The sequence below is a fragment of the Salmo salar genome, chromosome ssa01, assembly GCF_905237065.1.
Source record: "Salmo salar chromosome ssa01, Ssal_v3.1, whole genome shotgun sequence".
NCBI lineage: Eukaryota > Metazoa > Chordata > Actinopteri > Salmoniformes > Salmonidae > Salmo > Salmo salar.
In genome coordinates, this window is record NC_059442.1 from 31,035,662 (window position 1) to 31,055,962 (window position 20,301).

The following is a 20,301-nucleotide window of genomic DNA, read 5'->3' on the forward strand; positions in this document are numbered from 1 at the left end:
CTCTGTCAATTGGGTTAGTATTGTGGAGTAACCACAATGTTGTTGATCCATCCTCAGTTTTCTCCTATCACAGCCATTAAACTCTATAACTGTTTTAGTCATCATTGGCCTCATGGTGAAATCCCTGAGCGGTTTCCTTCCTCTCCGGCAACTGAGCTAGGAAGGACGCCTGTATCTTTCAAGTGACTGGGTGTATTGATACACCATCCAAAGTGTAATAAATAACTTCACCATGCTCAAAGGAATATTCAATGTCTGCTTTTTTATTTTTACCCATCTACCAACAGGTGCCCTTCGTTGCGAGGCATTGAAAAACCAGCCTGGTCTTTTTAGTTGAATTTGTGCTTGAAATTCACTGCTCGACTGAGGGACCTTACAGATAATTGTATGTGTTGGGTACAGATATGAGGTAGTCATTCATAAAACATGTTAAACACTATTATTGCACACAGAGTAGTCCATGAAACTTATTATGTGACTTAATGGGCACATTCTTTTACTTATTTAGGCTTGCCATAACAAAGGGGTTGAATACTTATTGACTCAAGACATTTCTTTTTTATTTTTATTATTATTTATTATTAATCCACTTTGACATTATTGTGTGTAGGCCAGTTACACAAATATCAATTGAATCCATTTTAAATTCAAGCTGTAACACAACAAAATGCGGAAAAGTCAAGGGGTGTGATTACTTTCTGAAGTCACTGTACATGTATAGCTCAGTGCCCCCAACAGCATGTCCCCTTGTGATTAGTACTGACAAAGGTGTTCTATGGCTTTACCTCTTCCTCTTTGGTACTGATAAAATGATTGCATCATCATTAGCTCAGCTTGGAATAATCATGATTGTCATGTCAACAATAAGGGAAAGTTTAGCGTTCACCTGGGAAAATTCCCTTTATCCTGATACACAAGCACTACCATACCCACTGCCCCACCCACATCTCTGGTTAGCAGTTGTAAAACAAACAGCCTTTGGTTTCATACTTCAATAAATTATATTTCTCAGTCAATCATAAATATATCTACTGTGGCAGACACAAATAGGCCTACTGTCACGTCCTGACCCTGGTATGAGGTCATTTTTTGGTCAGGGCGTGACAGGGGGGTGTTTTGTCTATGTGTTTTGGGTTTTCTGTTTCCGTTTAGTCTAGAGTACCTGACGGGACTGTTGTTGGTCGTTTTATTGTTTTGTTGTTGAAGTGTTTTCATTAAAAATCAAAGAATGAGCACTATACACGCTGCGCCTTGGTCTCTATTCAACCACCCCTGTGACACCAACAGTACTTTTTCATATTTTCTTCTATGAAACCAGACCAACAGCTTGTCAGGGCGTGCTATGAGTGGATTAGCAATCACATTTATCCAGAGCCCCTTCCAGGAGGAATGGTTGGGGAATTTGATTATGTAAATGTTGAATGAAACAACCAGGTAGAGCAGTTGTTATTAAGGAATATACCAAATATTCCCCCACACTTTGAAAATGTTCCCGACCTGGGAAAGTTTTGGGGAATTCAAAACAGTTGATTCATACCATCACTCAGTTAGGCAAGTGCTGCATAATGCACATTTGTTCAGACTATAACCTCCAGCATGTCTACCTTAGTCCATTTAACAGATCAGTTGGTCTATTAACAGGATTCTCCTAAAAAATTCTTCACAATGAGTGTATTGTTCAACATGTAATGGTATATAGGTGTACAGGACAATACAATGCAGCCACAGAAACTGAAAGCAACACTGTGGTGTCTCTAATCAGGAAATGGGGAATTCCCTGCTCCAGCACCACTCTATATAGTTTCGTAAACGGCCAATTGTATGGATATTGGTGGTTGGTTGACAAACTGTGACTTACAGTATTCCTCATTTGGACTACTGTACATGTACTTGCTACATCCTCTCAAGATATTCCATCATCATATCCACCTACTTGGATTCTGACTAAGGACCAGTTGAGTTCAGCAGTGGTCCCTTTTGTGGCAATCAGTGTGTCAGGCAATCAACCCAGAAGAAAACCATGAAGAAATTCAACTTCATGAGCAGAAAGAGTAAGCCATTGGGGAGAGAGGACGTGAGTCCTCTGATTAAGAACAGTACACTGCCTACAGATGGTGAGATCCAGATTATTATTATTATTATGGTCTATAATGTTTGTCTGAGTTTTTGTCATTCGTCATGTTTGTTCCATAAGCAAGAAGATAGGTCTACATTTGTTGGGATAAATGTGTTATTTTAATGTAATAATAGCATGACCAAAACAAACAGTATTCAATTTATAATGAATAAACTAAGAATACACGAATGGTGTTATAATGGTCTTTTGCATATTTTTTTTGAGCACTGTATTCATTCAAATGCATTGCATTATTGGTATTATTCACAGAAGAGGACCAAACCGGGAATTTGGGGTATGGGAATCCCTACATGGAGAATGGCTTTAACAACCATCAGGAGTTGGACAATCAGGGGGGTCAGGAGAAGGGACAGTCGTTGCTCAGTGTACTTGCAAAAGCTTTGAGGGTCAGCCATGCTGTCCCTCAAGAGAGACTTGAAGCTAATTTGGAGGGGCCACCGGAAGAGATTATGTGCCATGAGGCTCAGAAGAAGGACGATACACACCCAGAAGTCTTGCACCAGATGTACTTTCATCTTATTAAAGCGTCTGTGGACAAACACTTCCCCAAACTGCCAGCAAGGATCACTGTGAATAAGCTGGAGGGCTACCTGATTAAGGTGCAAATAACTGTGCAAGGGGAGCTTCTGAGGTTGGCACCCCTGCTCAAAGAGGCTCAGTTGCTGAAGCATTTGATTGCTTGCTATCATCAGCGTATGTTTGACTGTCTACAGCAGATCCTTCAGCATGTCAACACAAAAAAAGAGGCCTTCACAGTTCTTGACTGGGTACTACACACATACTTGAGGTACTCTGTCCCACCTGCACACTCTCTCTCTCTCATTCACTCTCACTGTGATGGTGTAGTACTGATTCTGATACTAAAGCAGTAATGGCATACATTTCTGGGTTGTTTTTCTAGTGAGGAGCTGCTAGGACACCCCGACATCTGGGATGAGGCTCTACATGCAGTTGACCTTCTCCTTCTGACAGACTGGATCCCACAAGCTGAGAAGAAACTCCTGGCCACTGTGCAGGTGAATCAACTATAGGTGATGTGATGTCATCTCAAAACAAGCACACTTCTTGAGGGCTAGATTTCTATCATGTATTGATTTTTAAACATATTTTATTTGATAATAACCCATGAAGTTCCTGTGAAGATTTTACGTATTTCAGTCTCTCTTTCTGACCCATTGTAGGAGGACACCTCCACATCACTGAGGAGGATCCTTCAGAATGAGGAGTCAGGTAGAGAGGTGTGTGTCTCTGGAGAGGAGGCCTTTATCAAACTGCATCTGGATGTCATTCAGGTACTTCAACCAGCAGTGATGTGTAAAGAGATAATAAAGTGTATCACTGTAAATCTATACTAAGCCATTTCTCTCCATGTGACTCTTCCTCCTCTACATAGTGCATCAATGCTGTTCTCCAGAAAGCAAAGATGATGAGCCAAACTCTGATGCGCAAGGTCCAAATAGTCTGTTGGCAAGAGCTACAGGACTTCGTGGAAAGGTAGTTGTCACCTTTTCTTAGTACCACACTACTGTTTCATTGTCTTGCTGTTTGTCTGGTAATGCACCGAGACCAGGCAAAATGTTGAGTGAATGTGCTTATTGTGCTAAACTGTGTAGGTATGTCAATGCTGAAAAGAAGCACCTTCAGAAACAAGCAGGAATGGGCACGTCAAGTACAATGCACTTCTTTAAGACTTTCAACACCTGCAATGAACTCGAGTAAGTTTTATATTTTCTTCTTACGCTATGAAATCAAATCTCATGTATTGTTGTTGAATCATGATAATCATTATGATTATAAATGATTATGTATCTGTTGCAGGTTGTATATTTCAAGGATTGCCAAAGATGACACAAGCTTAGACTGTGTTAAAACCATTTCAACACTTAAGGGGTTGGAAGCTCTTTCTTGGAAGCTTCTTCTGGAAAAACCATTTCAACTTGCACAGGTTAATTTCCCCGCCAGCTGAATAGAAATACTATAGCAAGACAAGCCTATCTGTTCAAAATCCACAAGTTCCCACTTCCAACAAGAACTTCATCCTAGAAACACATTAATTTTGCAATCTTAATTTGTATTAAATTATCTTGAAACCATTAAGGGAAACTGGACGGTGTTACAATGTTTTGTGGTCCCCAGATTTCCTTGAAGAAGTATTTCAAAAGAGAGGATGAACAAATGGAAAATCTAATGAAAGAGATTACATTTATTTTCCAAGACCTTCCCAAAGACAAGGACACACAAAAGGTGTGTTCACTGTTCACATCTGAGAGCATTCCTATTACATTCTTCTTCTTTTTTTACCCCTTTTTTTCTCCCCAATTTCGTGGTATCCAATTGGTAGTTACAGTCTTGTCTCATCACTGCAACTCCCGTACGGACTCGGGAGAGGTGAAGGTCGAGAGCCATGCGTCCTCCGAAACACAACCCAACCAAGCCGCACTGCTTCTTGACACAATGCCCATCCAACCCGGAAGCCAGCCGCACCAATGTGTCGGAGGAAACACCGGACACCTGGCGACCTGGTCAGTGTGCACTGCGCCCGGCCCGCCACAGGAGTCGCTAGTGCACGATGAGACAAGGATATCCCTGCCGGCCAAACCCTCCCTAACCCGGGTGACGCTGGGCCAATTGTGCGCCGCCCCATGGGCCTCCCAGTCGCGGACGGCTGCGACAGAGCCTGGACACGAACCCAGAATCTCTGGTGGCACAGACCACTGCGCCACCTGGGAGGCCCCTCCTATTACATTCTTATAACGAAACTGTAATGTGAAATACTCAACACTTCTCTCTTGTTCTTTCCAGTGTATTATTTTATACATCTCTGTCCCTTCTCTCTGCAGACTGTGATTAACAAAGCCTATCAGTCCATCACCCTTCTGTACCTTCAACACCTGGTGCAGAGTAACCATGGGAAGCTGGTGAAGAGATGGGATTATGTGAACAAAAGAGTGATGCATGATGCCGAGCTCCTTCACTCCATCTTCTCAGGCCTGGTGAAAAAGCTAGTCCCGTTGTACACCAATTACTATAAATGCCTCCTTTCTACCTGATAAGATGCAGCTGGTTCTTCTCAGAATGTGTAATTACTTTAAAAGGTCAACATTCTTCTACTGACATTAGTTATTTTTATCAGAATCCTGATGTTAAACAGTGGCACATCATACTGATTAAAGTGAGAGAAGTGCTGGAGTGCAGCGACATTGAACGTCTCAAGATAACAGTCAGTGAGATACTGAGGGACTACGGCAGTACAAGGTAAAACAGGGTATACCACAGGGTTTCAAAAGTCTGCATGGTCCACAGCATTGAATGTAATTTTATTACATAAGGATTAGCTTGAGTACAGGCTTGATATCTCCAATATTATGTATTGATAAATGTTTATCTCTGTTGTAGTGCTGCTGAGCACCTTCCAGCCCTGCTGCGCTGGAAGGGAGGCCTGTCATGGAGACTGACCCGGGAGGTTCTGGAGGCAAGCCAGGAAGTGTACCCCATTGACCTCTCCCAAACCAGGTCTGCACCCTGGTTTGGCTGCCTTTTTTGCTGCTGAGTGTGGGAACTGGGACGTCTCAGGCAAAGGACAATAACGACCCCACTCTAACAACCTGACCCTCAAGTTCTCAACCAACAACACAATATTTGGAACTATGTTTACATGTCTTTGTCAACTTTTTAAAGGTATTCTATGGCAAGTTATTATTTAATGTCTTAAAGAAAAATAATAATAATACATATCTGAAATTGGAATTAAAACTGCCTAATGTTTTTCATTTTGAGGTCAAGTGATTTTTATTCCTCATCAAAAATGCCTCATGGAAAGACTTAATATGTAGTGAGTAGTGCCCTGTAGATGGAGACAAAGGCAGTAAGGCTATCAGTGATTGTGCTTCCCCTGAGAAAGGAAATCCCCTGAAAGTCTTCTGGGCTTGTGAGAGTAGTACTCGAATATTGGAAATTCCAAAATGTACAGTAATTCACAACACATACAGTAATCAGTAAGTCAATTTGAATGCATTTTGGATGGCTCCATTGGGGAGGTAGGATGGTATTTAGCTTATCTTTTTCAATGGACAGTATTCCGTTTCCCTTTATATCATTATCACAAACTATTATCAAATCACTGACAGTCTTCCAGTGGTGATAAAGACATTAACCTGGAAGAACTGGCAGCCTGATTCACTTGAAACATCTATCCTGTTAACAACAAGGCTGTTAATGTGGTTTCCTTCCTCCTTCCAAAGTCATAGGTACACTACCGGTCAAAGGTTTTAGAACATCTTGTCATTCAAGGGTTTTTCTTTCTTTTTACCATTTTCTACATTGTAGAATAATGGTGAAGATGTCAAAACTATGAAATAACACATATGGAAACATGTAGTAAACAAAAAGAAGTGTTGAACAAATCATTTATTTTATATTTGATATTCTTCAAATAGCCATCCTTTTTCTTGATGACAGCTTTGTACACTCTTGGCATTCTCCCAACCAGCTTCATGAGGTAGTCACCTGGAATGCATTTCAATTAACAGGTGTGCCTTCTTAAAAGTTAATTTGTGAAATTTCTTTCCTTAACGCATTTGAGACAATCAGTTGTGTTGTGACAAGGTAAGGGTTGTATACAGAAGATAGCCCTATTTGATAAAAGACCAAGTCCATATTATGGCAAGAACAGCTCAAATAAGCAAAGACAAACAACAGTCCATCATTACTTTAAGACATGAAGGTCAGTCAATATGGAAAATTTCAAGAACTTTGAAAGTTTCTTCAAGTGCAGTCGCAAAAACAATAAAGCGCTATGATGAAACTGGCTCTCATAAAGACCGCCACAGGAAAGGAAGGATGGATGCTGCAGAGGATAAGTTCATTAGAGTTATCAGCCTTAGAAATTGCAGGACAAATAAATGCTTCACAGAGTTCAAGTAACAGACACATCTCAACATCAACTGTTCAGAGGAGACTGTGTGAATCAGGACTTCATGGTCAAATTGCTGCAAAGAAACCACTACTAAAGGATAACAATAAGAAGAAGAGACTTGCTTGGGCCAAGAAACATGAGCAATGGACATTAGACCGGTGGAAATGTGTGCTTTGGTCTGGAGTCCAAATTGGAGATTTTTGGTTCCAACTGCCGTGTCCTTGTGAGATGCGGTGTGGGTGAACAGATGATCTTCGCATGTGTATTTCCCACCGTAAAGCATGGAGGAGGAGGTGTTATGGTGTGTTGGTGCTTTGCTGGTGACACTGTCTGTGATGTATTTAGAATTCAAGGCACACTTAACCAGCATGGCTACCACAGCATGCTGCAGCGATACACCATCCCATCTAGTTTGGGCTTAGTGGGACTATCATTTGTTTTTCAACAGGACAATGATCCAACACACCTCCAGGCTGTATAAGGGCTATTTTACCAAGAAGGAGAGTGCTGGAGTGCTGCATCAGATGAACTGGCCTCCACAATCCCCCGACCTCAACCAAATTGAGATGGTTTGGGATGAGTCTGACCTTAGAGTGAAGGAAAAGCAGCCAACAAGTGCTCAGCATATGTGGGAACTCCTTCAAGACTGTTGGAAAAGCATTCCAGGTGAAGCTGGTTGAGAGAATGCCAAGAGTGTGCAAAGCTGTCATCAAGGCAAAGGGTGGCTATTTGAAGAATCTCAAATATAAAATATATTTCGATTTGTTTAACACTTTTTTGTTTACTACATGTTTCCATATGTGTTATTTCATAGTTTTGATGTCTTCACTATTAGTTTACAATGTAGAAAATAGCAAAAATAAAGAAAAACCCTTGAATGAGTAGGTGTTCTAAAACTTTGGACCGGTAGTGTAGCTTACGGGTAAAGTGAGTGTTTACCTGGAACTGATACACAAAATAAATCATGGTCGGCTAGACAAGTACTTAGAGTGTATACTTTCCATTTTCATTGACAGAATGGTAACAATGACTTGGAATCATTGACTAACCAATTGAAGGGAAATCCTTGAGTAAGGCAGAAAATACTAAATAACCACATAATTCTTGAATCCATGAAGGAGAAATTGAGAAATGTCAACTACACAGAGGTGCCTCACAGACATGTAATGAATAGCTCTTTTTATTACAAAATAATTCAACATGCAAAATACAACATAAAATCTTTAAGAAGCTATAGTACAAAGTTAAACAGCCCCACTTCACACGGATGAGTATGCCACAGGGTTTCCAAAGTCTGGATGATCCACAGCACTGACTAATTTTATTCCATAGGGAATAGCTTGAGTACAGGCTTGATATCTCCAATATTATGTATTGATACATGTTTACCTCTGTTGTAGTACTATGGAGCACCTGCCTACTCTGCTGCATTGGAAGGGAGGACTGTCACAGAGACAGACCTGGGAGGTTCTGGAGGCAAGCCAGGAAGTGTACTCCATTTTCCTGTCCCAAACCAGGTTTGCAACCTGGTATGGCTGCCTTTTTTGCTGCTGAGTGTGGGAACTGGGAAGTCTCAGGTAGAGGACAATAACGACCCCACTCTAAACAACATGACCCTAAAATTCTCACCCTACTGCACAATATTTGGAGCTCTGTTCACATGTCTTTGTCAACTTTTTAAAGGTACTATATGGCAAGTTATTATTTACTGTCTTAAAGAGAAATTGGAATTAAAACTGCCTAAAGTTTTTCATTTTGAGGTCAAGTGGTTTTAATCCTCATCAAAAATGCCTAATGGAAAGACTTCATTTGCAGTGAGTGTAGAACCAATAGTGCCCTGTAGATGGAGACAACGGCAGTAAGGCTATCCGTGACTGCTTCAGCTGAGTGGGGAGTAGTCTCACTTTTTGGCTTGTGAGAGTAGTAGTCAAATATTGGAAATTCCAAAATGTACAGTAATTCACAACACATTCGGTAATCAGTAAGTCAATTTGAATGCGTTCTGGATGGCCCCATTAGAGACGTAGGATGGTATTTATCTTATCTTTTTCAATGGACAGTCCCATCCACTACATGCTTCCTCAATGGTATCCCAGGGGCCATTATCATCAAAGAATGGTGTTTCCCTTAAATCCTTATCACAAGCTATTATCAAAACACTGACAGTCTTCCAGGGGAGATTGAGACATTAACCTGGAAGAATTGGCAGCCTGACTCACTTGAAATGCCTATCCTGTCAACAACAAGGCTGTTAATGTGGTTTCCTTCCTCCTTCCAAAGTCATAAGTAGCTTACTGGTAAAGTGAGCGTTTACCTGGAACTGATACACAAAATAAATCATGGTCGGCTAGACAATTGGTTGGAGTGTATACTTTGCATTTTCATTGACAGAATGGTAACAATGACTTGGAGTCATTGACTAACCAATTCAAGGGAAAATGTAATTTAAATTATAATCTATGTACCCACAAGTAATTATTTATCATGAGATGGCCATCAACAATAACTTGTGATGCAGAATACTCCAAGAAAGATTAAAATCCCACCTCTCTGGTATTTAAAATTGTTTTTATTGCTGAGGTGTAGTCACTTTCGAGGACACACGCTCAAGTGCACAGTACAAATATGATACACATATGAAATATTTTATGATGTATTTCCTATTCAACAAAACTGTATGAATAAGGCTTGCTTTCTAAATATAGTACAATCAAATTCTAAAACAACTAACTATAAAATGTAAACTTCCTTATAACTGTAAAATACATGTTTCACATTAGAGAAAATGTGCATATTCTCTAAAGGTTTCTCTTGAACAAAACTTCTGCCCCCACCCTTCTGAACATCAGACAGGACTCTAGCTTGGCTTCCTGAACTCATTATGAACTGGCCGTTCTTCTCATATTAATATTGTCCGTCTATGACAAACAGAAAAAACATTTAAAATCTGTGAATTATTTTTGATGACTTTGATAAAGTTCTGGATGTGATGAAACCATTCTCTCCTGCTATGCTAGGATCTAAGGATTGCAGGCATGTGCTTTGTCAGTGGCTGTGACGTAGCATTCAGCCAGGAGTTGATGGAGAATTTGAAGAGTGAATGAAATGGTAAGCAGGGCATCCCAGCTTCAAGTGATGTCAGATTTCACAGCCTGAGGTATACAGGTGGAAGATATATACTTCCAAGTCCGTGAGATCTAGGGCTATCGCTGAATGCATGCTATTTCAATCTATGGTGTCCACAGAACAATTTATAAGCGAACATTTTGGTCAGAACCGGAACCAGAACCACGCTAGTCCCCTCTTTAAGGTACTTTCCTTACAAGAGCATTGCAGACTTGACTCATTAAGAGTATTCAGCACTCATCTGACCTGTACCTTGGAGAAAAAAGATGGGGCATCCTGGGAGCTGGTGGTGTCCTGGTTGTCCAGGAGGGTCTTCTTTACCCTCTTCACGGCAGAGGCAGAAAGGTTGGATTTGAGGCTAAGCAGGGCGGACACCTGGAATTCACTGTGGGTCAAAGTGGAAAAGGTTGAGCTCACTGGGTGTTCAACGCAAACACAGCATCATCTGCAGTGTGTTATTGGCCTTGTGCAAGGCACTGCAACTGAATTTAGTATTATAAAAGGAACTGTTTCAGCTGTTTCAATATAAACAATCACTGCATTAGAATATGCAATGGAAATACAAAATCACATAGCTACAGTATTGTCTAACAACAGTTATGTGAATAACAAGTATGAAAGTTTAACCTGAGGTCAGGGTAAGCTTGACTCAGAGTCACTATCTCCAGCTGTATGGAGGAAATGTCTTGGAGTTTCAGCACTTCAGCAATCTTGGGCAGGATGTCACTTAGCCACTCCTCCCTGGAACCCTGTGACAACAAACACAATATGATCTCCAGTGTGTATGTGTGTGTGTGTGTGTGAGTGAGTAGTGAGTGAGTGAGTGAGTGAGTGAGTGAGTGTATTCTCACCGCTTCAGTGAACAGTTTGTGTAGTCTCTGGCCATCCTCACACAGCAACCTGGCCGCCTGCTCCTGCATCTCTTTGTCTCTCAGCTTGATCTTCCTCTTCAGTAGCCTCCTCACGTACTCCACTGTCACCTCCAAGTGCAGCTGGCTCAGCAGCTCCTGCATAGTCATTCGACCAATTAATCAACCAACCAACCAACCAACCAACCAATCAATTTCTCAATCTATAACCAACCTACCAACCAACCAGGAAATCAGCCATTCCATCTCTCAATCAATCTGTTAATCAAGTTACCTGATGACAGGAGTCAGTCAAGCCCTTAAGATCCTGGGTGTGTTTGTTAATTCCTTCAAACAGCTTATCAAACACCTCTTTCTTCTTCTCCAACCAGACAGGCGTTCCCAGATCGCTGTACTGAGACTGTGTGTGTGTGTGTGTGTGTGTGTGTGTGTGTGTGTGTGTGTGTGTGTGTGTGTGTGTGTGTGTGTGTGTGTGGAGAGGGCAGACAGACAATAGATCAGTACTGAATTAAGAGCAAGGACAGGCTAGTAGGTACATTGCACTTTATATTACTTGACTCAGACGCAAAATCAAAGAGAGATGAGTTGTGTAAGTCAGCTATACCTTGAGATCCTTGTGTATAGGGCTTGTTAAAGATGTGTAGCCAATGTTTTTCATTTCAGCTACTATGGACAGACAGCATTCCTTTACATCCACTGGGAAGATATCTGCTTTGTTCACAATATAGTCCCTGTGTGGAATCATAGACATCAAATTAGATGACTAATGTCATGGTGGTCCTATCAATTTGGACATAAAAAAACAGAAAAGAAAAGTAAAACATACCTAAATTGTTCAACACAGGCAAGAATGGCCATTATCACAGTTCTGCTGTTTCCATTGTTGCTTCCCTTGAGAACTTTCTCCTGGAATTTCTTATAGCTGCAAGTGTGTAATTTGGTATATTAGTAATAGATAATCATCATTTGATAGTATTTGGAGTAGAATACAATACAATGCATTGTAACTTCAGGACATGCAATTCTTTCCTGCAAAAAGTGTATACTGTAGTACCTATTTAAGAAGTCCTTCAACAGGCACACAATTATCTGGACTTTGGACGTGTCTCCCCAAACTGCCTCTATCGATTTCACTGCAGCATTAATAAACTAAAGGGACAGTGAAATAAAAAATGTATTAAATTAATCCCTGTTAAAATAAACAACCTAATTTGTGACTAACTGAATAGTTAGAGCAATAAAGGCATGAGGATGCCAAATATTTCCTATATGATGTCTACCTGAATTACGTCGATGGCCAAGGGGCTAAAGTAACAGTTGTCTCTGAGCTCAGGCACAGACCCCTCCATCCAGGCTTGTTCCTCCACCATCAGCACTTTGTTGATCAATGTCTGCACCTCTGCCTGAAAACAGGGCATCAACAAAACAATGCATCTAACAAGGGAAACATTTATCTCTGCACTCTTAGAAAAAACGGTGCTATCTATAACCTAAAATATAACCTAAAAAAAGTAAATGGTACTAAGCCCACACACTTAGAAAAAAGGGTTCCAAAAGGGTTCTTTGGCTGTTCCCATAGAATAACTGTTTTTTGGTTCCAGGTAGAACCCTATTGGGTTCCATGTAGAACCCTTTCCCCAGAGGATTCTACACGGAACCCAAAATAGTCCTACCTGGAACCAAAAAAGTGTGTCGGCTTATTACCATAAACTTTTTTTAATGATCCACAAGCCATCATTTACATCTTCAGATGTAGGATCTTAATTTGACGCTGCATCTAACAGCAGGAAAATAATCCAGGAAATTTACATTTTTGGAGACGGTTGATACATTTTTAGTAAGGGTAAATCAAGTCTGAACATTTTAAGTGGAAATTACTAACTTTAGAAGCCTTTTTAAACCTTTAATAGTTTTTTGTTGTTGCAAGATCCTACATCTGTAGATGGGCAAATCTAGGGCTCTATTCAATCCGTATTGCGGAAGTTCAGCATTACAGCATGATTGACATTTAAAGGCAATGTTCCTGCATTAGTGAAGACTTTATTCACAATAAACGCTGCATATGTCGGCTCAAACAGATATTACATTTACATTTCTATTGCACAATCTGTAATGCTTCAGCGATACAGACTGAATATAGCCCCTAATCTTTTTCTGTACAAAAACATAAACACATGGGTCAGAAAGCTGTGGTCCAGTTTGCAGGACACATTTGAATTTAAATCCTATCTACCTCTTTGTGAGTAAGACATTGATTCTCCAGTGGTGTTGTCAACTCCTCAGTCAACAGCTTTCCAAACATTTCAGGGTTAATCACCTTGGTCAGTTCCGGATTTTGTAGAATTCTAAGACAAAAACCAGGAGTTACTAGTCAGTCACATTTCCTTACCTCATTATATAGTCTTTTAATAACCAAACACAAACAAGACATCACTCACTCTGGGTAGGCAACATTCACCCAATACAGGAGGTAAGAGCAGTCATCCATGCCCAGCCCATACTCTTCAATCTTCCTCATTCCTGCGCTGAAGGCTTGGTGATACATCTTTCCAAAGAAGTTGCAGATATCCATGTCCTCTGGGTAGCAGCCCTTCACATCCTTCACCACCCTCAGCAGGTCCTCCTGCAGCCGCCTGCCCTTCCCACAGACATCCCTCTGCAGGGAGGAGCGTAGCTTGTTGCTCTCTTCAGGAGGCAATTCGGCATTGTCCATACGCTCCTCCACCAGGCTCTGGAGGACAGTGTTGTGGTGACGTCTACACTCACTGGGCCTCCAGTCAGGCCGTTTACCCTCCTGCTTCAGCCATTGCCTATCCTGCTCCTCCTCCTGTAGGATAGCTTTCACTGCAGACTTCAGAGCCTCAAGACTGTCTTCATCCGGACTGAGAGAACTCTTTACAGCCAGGTCTATTTGGCTGAGGAGGGCTTTGTGATCTCTGGTGAGCTGCTCTTTCTCCTCCTCCCTCTCTGTGGTCGACTGAACCACCTCTTCTGAGATCTGTCCATATAGACGCTCCTCTCTCTCAATCAGCTGTTGGCCAGCAGCAGACAGGCGATTTCTCTCAAGGTTCTGCTCAAAAGTCAACAACTCTGAGGGGAAAGACCACAAAGACTGTGTAGTGTTTACAGTGTCTAAACTATATGCCATAGAACATTTGCATATGAATGTACTGTATGATATCTGTTATATTAACCATCTACAGATATTATATAAACAAATGAATCAGTCATAAGGGAAATGTAAATTCCATAGGGATTTTGATAATAACCTTTGACAAGAAAGGAATCATTTGAAAATGCGATGCAATGACAGATAAAGGTAGAACTCATTGCAGTGTTTACTCACCCTCGAGAGGGGCAGTAATAACACTGGATGTGTTGGGGACATCTGGAGCAGTGATGCTGGTGTTACTCTTGGAATTCCGTCTTAGGATCTGGGGCAATGTTAAAGGTTTAAACTTTCTTCCAGCTGGCGCTGTCTTTCCGCTGTGTTCCACTGAGTTTGGCTCAGTGGATGCTGTTCCTGAGACTATGTTTCTAGTCCTCATCACTATATAGAGACAGTCAGAGACAGATGGACACTTACTGCATTAGCATCGGAGGTGGCATGCCGGTGGGGGTGTTTTACAGACACAATGTGTAATAAACTGTTGGTATTCAATCTGCTGCGCTGTTAAATATTGCACCGACTTTAACACAACACATAGCGATAGCGACCTCATCAAGAGGTTCGGACCGTTTAGTGTAAAGGTTAAGCATTTCGCTACACCCGCAATAACATCTGTTAAAAATGTGTATGTGACCAATAATATTTGATTGGATTAGTGTTAGCTTGACAGTCGCTGAACTGGGTTGGGTCCTGGTCATGGCTCCCCCAAATTCGCTACAATATTTAAAAATGTAAGGCCTTTTATCTAGCAATATCTTTATCTAACGTTACCCTAAAAAAAGTGGATAAGATATATATTCTGCAGATATCATTGCTATGTATATTTTGTTAATTAGAATTCTGAGATAATAAGCAAACGTTCAGTATGTGTAAAAGAAAGCATTCAGTATAGACATACCTTAAGCCAGATAGAAAAATAAGTGTGAACGGAAAGGAATAGCTCTACTCTCCCGACTGGACTGACCACTTTACTTGTATAGCGTAGAACCAGAGTTGCCAACTCTCACGCATTGGTCATGAAATACACGCATTTGAACCTCTTCTCACGCGCGCACGGCACACGTCTTATATCTCACGCATTGAAAAGTACTGAATTTATTTTTGTAATTAGTCGATTATAAAGTCAGCGCCTTAACTTTTCAACTGTGCTCCAACTCATTCTGAAATCGGAGCATATGCGCCTGCAATTTAACATCACGAGCGGAACCTCTATAACGGTCCTGCCCTGCCACACACAGTCAACCGCCGCATATTGAAGAATATGATTGGTCTAAATCTGTAAGGGCTCAAGATAATTGGATGCATGTTTTAAAGAAACGCCCCTCTAGGTTAAAGTGGCGCTGAAAGGAGAGAAAGGCGGCATTCCAAAAACTTAAAAAACTCCCCTCAGCCGTCAAATGAAGTGGACACTTCTGATCCTGACGTCTGACGAGTTTACACTTTTTTATTTATTAAACAGTAACATGTGAAACACAAAAAGCAGAACAGCCAGAGGGATTCCACAAAGAAATAAGGAAGATAAAAAATAAAATAATAATACAAATCCACATTATATCAATTCAAATACAGACATGTAGCGAATATATTTTTTAGACATTTTGTTTTGTATGCACTTGCAGGGCAAGGGAGGATCCTTGAAAGGTCGAGTATTGCTTTCTAAAGCTGAAGGTATCTCCAGACTTACTTATGCAGCCCAGTCCCTACATCTTGACAACAAAATAGGTAAAGCGGTTGACCAGATGCTTTTCAACTTCATCTGGAAAAATCGTACACATTATATTAGGAAATCTGTCGTTATAAACACATATGAATATGGTGGTCTCAATTATTTTGATTTTCCTACTTTGAATAATATGTTTAAGATAAATTGGGCTAAACATTTCTTAAAGAATCCAAATTCAATTTGGAATTTCATCCCTCATTATATCTTCTCCCATTTTGGTGGCTTCAATTTTATGTAACTTTGTAACTATAACATTGATAAGATTCCTACAAAATGATCTGCTTTTCATAGAGAAGTATCCTTAGCGTGGTCGTTAATATATAAACGTACTTTTCCACCGCATAGGTATTTCATTTTGAACAATAAGGATATTTTGTATAGAAACAAGTCTTTATTTTTTAAGAACTGGTTTAATAATCATATCCTGCTGGTGAGTCAACTTTTCAATGCAGAAGGATTGTTACTCAATTATGAGGAATTTTTATCTCCTTACAATATCCCTGTTACACCTAGAGAGTTTGCCATAAACTTTGATGCTATTCTATCTGGAACTCTAATGTTGTTTAGAGATGTAACCAGACTTCACCTTCTTGACCTACCCTTGCTTAATCCAGTTGACTCTCCAATAGGAAAAATGTGTTTCTCCTTGCTCCCTCAGAACAACAGATCTATACGTGCTTTATTTGAAAGGGATATTGTATCCATTCCTTATGTCACAACTTACTGGAATACATTTGTCAATAATATCTGTTGGAAACAAGTCTGGTTATTACCACACAAATACCTGCTTGTTAACAAGGTCAAAGAGGTCTCTTTCAGAATGATCCATAAGTATTACCCTGCGAATCATTACCTGAAGAAACAACAAATACATTAACATTAACTGTACTTTTTGTGTTGAGCATCCAGAAACAGTTTTGCATTCATTTTGGCATTGTGTACATGTAAAGAAATGATGGAAAGATATTCATAGTTTTATAATTGTTAATATTCTTGATGACTTTTGGTTTTTATGGGAGAATGTGCTGCTCGATTTCCTTAACTATAATAAGGATAAAGAAACATTTTTACCTCATGAATCTAATTGTGCTGATGGTAAAATGTCATATTCACAAATGTAAAATCACGAATAAAAAAACATTATTCGTGTTGTCTATAAGGAATTTGAGCAGTACATTAAGACCATTCTACATCTACGGTCCCGTGTGGCTCAGTTGGTAGAGCATGGTGTTTGCAACGTCAAGATTGTGGGATCGATTCCCACGGGGGACCATTACGGAGAAAAAATGTATGAAATGTATGCATTCGCAACTGAAAGTCGCTCTGGATAAGAGCGTCTGCTAAATGACTAAAATAAACATTCTTCTAACAAGAAAGCTGTTAAAACAATATGTTTATCTTTTCAGGTCTTTCTATAGTCTGTAATCATTGTCAGATTGTATACCTATTTTATGTATACTGTTTTTTTGCAATAAAAAACAATAATATTAATTTTTAAAATATACAATTTACAAAAAAATATGAAAAAACAAAACAAAAATCAGTCAATTATGATTGCATGTCTACTTATATTATATTAACTAACGTTATATAATTATTAATATAATACGCCTACAGTACGATAGCTAACAAATTATTAAGTTAGCTAACTAACATTAGCCTGCCTAGCTGGAACTTCTGAAGAAGGAAAATGATTAATTTCTACATTTTTCAAAAGCTAACCAAACAAAAACATAATGACTTTTACGTGCATTTTACGTGCACAACGTCTAACTTATTTACATTCGTTTTTACTTACTGACTCCTCCATATTGACGTTGAGGTTTTAAGTTTTAGCTGACTCTTCTTAGTGGATGTACAATTAAAAACGAGGGCTGAGGGACTTACGTTGCAAACTTCCCTTGCTTGGGTAATCATTTGAACCGACGACAAATATGGCCGCGGGGATTCCCCCAAGGGAACGAGGGTGAAAGTGTCTTTTATGAGTTCGAAACGTAGCCAGAGAACGTTCTCTGCTGAGTTTATAAAACTGTAAAAACACGCTGTAGCAACCCGTCATTCAGGGCAGGTGAGGGTTTTGAGCCCCACCTGTTTTGCATGTTATTTTTGCATTGATATGTGACGTTATCATGATTCAACTTTGTTTTTTTTCCGAGTTCCCAGCTGTCTTGAAAACACCATAAATCCAGAGAATGCCAGAATTTGATGACAATTTTTGATGACAGAATTTGCCTATGAAGGACCGTAGCGCCACCTTTCTGTTCAAGTGAGCACAGCACAACAAGGTGAGTCCAAAAACGTATTGTATGCTGCTGCGTAAATGATGTAACATGCCAGGGAGATATGTATACTGTAACTAAGAAAGTAATACTAAGCGTATGTTGTGTAGTAAGCTGTTAGTAGCCCATGTGCCTCTGTAACCGATGTGAAATGGCTAGTTAGTTAGCGGTAATGCGCGCTAATAGCGTTTCAATCAGTGACGTCACTCGCTCTGAGACCTGAAGTGGTTGTTCCCCTTGCGTTGCAAGGGCCGAGGCTTTTGTGGCGCGATGGGTAACGATGCTTCGTGGGGTGTACGTTGTTGATGTGTGGTTCGAGCCCAAGTAGGGGCGAAGAGAGGGACGGAACCTACACTGTTACACCTCACCCTAATCAGTTTGTCCTTTTCCCCCTCTTAATTTAGCCTACTGTTCTGACTTGGTGGTGCACATGTAGCCTATAGCCTGTTTTAGATGACAACTTGTTTTCTGGAGATTTTATTATCTATTTACTTTAATTAGTCTGATCAGTGGAACAATTCTCATTCTCAACGATGGGCTAAAATATAGGGTAATTACTGTGCTTGTCAGAAAGAACCCTACTGTTATTCCCCACACTTACTTTGTTATTCCACTTCTTCCTAATTATGCCACTGTAAACACATATTTCAAATCTCATATTTCTACTTATCTTTGAAATTGAATAATATGAGGCTATGTATTTTTGCAGCCATTCATGGACAGTTTTGAATAAGTCATACAAATAAGCATTTCTCCAGGAATCAAATATCAATTTTTGACATTTTAGTATTGTTCACATGGTAGGCAGAGATGGTAGGTGGACTCACAACTCATAAACACATATTTTGTCTATGTAGAGTAAAAGGATGGCAAGGATCTTCAACTAGTAGGCCTAAACCACCTGAATATTGATATTCATTACATTCTTCTTGAAGGTTTGGTGATTTTGAGAAATGTATTATTATAACAAGAACATTTTCAAACACTCAACTCTAAGGGAAACATAGATCAGCAGTTCCCAACCCTCCTGGAGAGCAAGCAGGATTTTCTTTCAGCCCTATTTTAAAGAGTTTACCCAAATTACAAATACAGAATATTTGCAATCTGCAAACTATGATTTAGTTAACCACTGCCATCAACCATTATTAATATTTCCTGTGTAGAGCCTTAGTGTAGTGGCAACACTCCCAGGCACGTGTTGCATGCAACTTTCCACTTGAGAACAGGGATCATTGCCTGCTTCCAACCTTCCCACGGTTTCTAGCGTTTGCCTGTATCCTTATTTCATTACTGTCCGAATAAAGTGTCAAACCACCTATAAATATCTCACAAAACCACACCTATCCCACTTTTGTAGAAGTTCAGAACGAGAAAGTGTAGGTTATATAGAAATACAGTAATTATGCTCAAATGAAAAATTATTAAACAAAATAATGAGGATTTCTATCAGCCTAATCGAGGTGAGATGACATCTCACATTTCAGTGTTCGAACTTGTAAACAAGGCTGCATGGGATTTATTTTAATACAATTCCGTGAAGCCAAGGCAATTTCCACTTTAGGGATAATGCAGGGAGAGCTTGTGGATTTGACTGCATTAACGCAGTTTCACCTCCAACACCGTCAAAACATCAGTTATGCGGATGTTGGCTAAAGCGGATTTGATTGAATCGGCCATAAAACACTTTGAGGCTATGGAATTTATCACCTGTTTTAAACAGATAGTTATTATTGAAGTAGCTAAGCAACAGTCTACTGAAGCAGTGAAAGCTTAATTGTTAGATTTATTTTCCGTTATGCAATGTCATTGAGTTCTAGACTTGAGAAATGATCATACCTTACCTGCTTCATTCCTCAACCCTCGAAATAACTTCATTCTTCCACAGTGTGCGCTGATATTAATGATGGGTCAAGTGTTCTACCTCCCCTGCATGTGGCCCTGGTGAACTGAATGTTGCTTAGAAATAGACACCTCAGGAGAATACTGAACAGTCTTTTATAAGACGGTTGAGCTGCTCTGTAGCAACATTGCTTCCTTCCTCATATGACGATATGGGGTTTCCTGTAGGTGTAGCTGGCTTCTG

General features: G+C 40.0%; 2 protein-coding genes across 3 annotated transcripts; one reads left to right on the forward strand and one right to left on the reverse strand.

The window, feature by feature from the left end:
• Positions 1 to 1,791: 1,791 nt before the first annotated feature.
• On the forward strand, positions 1,792 to 5,821 carry si:dkey-196h17.9 (exocyst complex component 3-like protein). The gene is made up of 11 exons (XM_014173564.2): positions 1,792 to 2,114; positions 2,387 to 2,924; positions 3,039 to 3,153; positions 3,319 to 3,429; positions 3,531 to 3,631; positions 3,751 to 3,852; positions 3,956 to 4,082; positions 4,274 to 4,381; positions 4,978 to 5,130; positions 5,271 to 5,392; positions 5,534 to 5,821. The coding sequence occupies exons 1-11, from the start codon at positions 2,021 to 2,023 to the stop codon at positions 5,685 to 5,687; spliced, it is 1,725 nt and encodes a 574-aa protein (XP_014029039.1). The 5' UTR covers positions 1,792 to 2,020; the 3' UTR covers positions 5,688 to 5,821.
• Positions 5,822 to 9,603: 3,782 nt separating this feature from the next.
• tnfaip2b (tumor necrosis factor, alpha-induced protein 2b) lies at positions 9,604 to 20,301 on the reverse strand. 2 transcript variants are annotated; one of them, XM_014169495.2, is made up of 13 exons: positions 20,060 to 20,301; positions 14,394 to 14,597; positions 13,486 to 14,137; positions 13,281 to 13,392; positions 12,328 to 12,450; positions 12,102 to 12,196; positions 11,874 to 11,969; positions 11,652 to 11,778; positions 11,322 to 11,447; positions 11,030 to 11,185; positions 10,806 to 10,927; positions 10,431 to 10,563; positions 9,604 to 9,970 (listed from the first exon to the last, which is right to left on the reverse strand). In XM_014169495.2, the coding sequence occupies exons 1-13, from the start codon at positions 20,091 to 20,093 to the stop codon at positions 9,932 to 9,934; spliced, it is 2,019 nt and encodes a 672-aa protein (XP_014024970.1). In that variant the 5' UTR covers positions 20,094 to 20,301; the 3' UTR covers positions 9,604 to 9,931. The 2 variants fall into 2 exon arrangements, with proteins under 2 accessions (XP_014024970.1, NP_001133726.1); NM_001140254.1 differs by having other exon boundaries at positions 13,365 to 13,392; positions 20,055 to 20,170.

Excerpts from the sequence above, each read along its gene's own strand:
- si:dkey-196h17.9 (XM_014173564.2), top strand. The coding sequence starts at position 2,021 with ATGAAGAAATTCAACTTCATGAGCAGAAAGAGTAAGCCATTGGGGAGA. Across the intron at positions 3,154-3,318 it reads AACTCCTGGCCACTGTGCAG|GAGGACACCTCCACATCACT; the intron begins GTGAATCAACTA and ends GACCCATTGTAG. Across the intron at positions 4,382-4,977 it reads AAGACAAGGACACACAAAAG|ACTGTGATTAACAAAGCCTA; the intron begins GTGTGTTCACTG and ends TTCTCTCTGCAG.
- tnfaip2b (XM_014169495.2), bottom strand. The coding sequence starts at position 20,093 with ATGAAGTTATTTCGAGGGTTGAGGAATGAAGCAG. Across the intron at positions 14,138-14,393 it reads TATTACTGCCCCTCTCGAGG|AGTTGTTGACTTTTGAGCAG; the intron begins GTGAGTAAACAC and ends CTTTCCCCTCAG. Across the intron at positions 11,779-11,873 it reads GCCTGTGTTGAACAATTTAG|GGACTATATTGTGAACAAAG; the intron begins GTATGTTTTACT and ends GATTCCACACAG.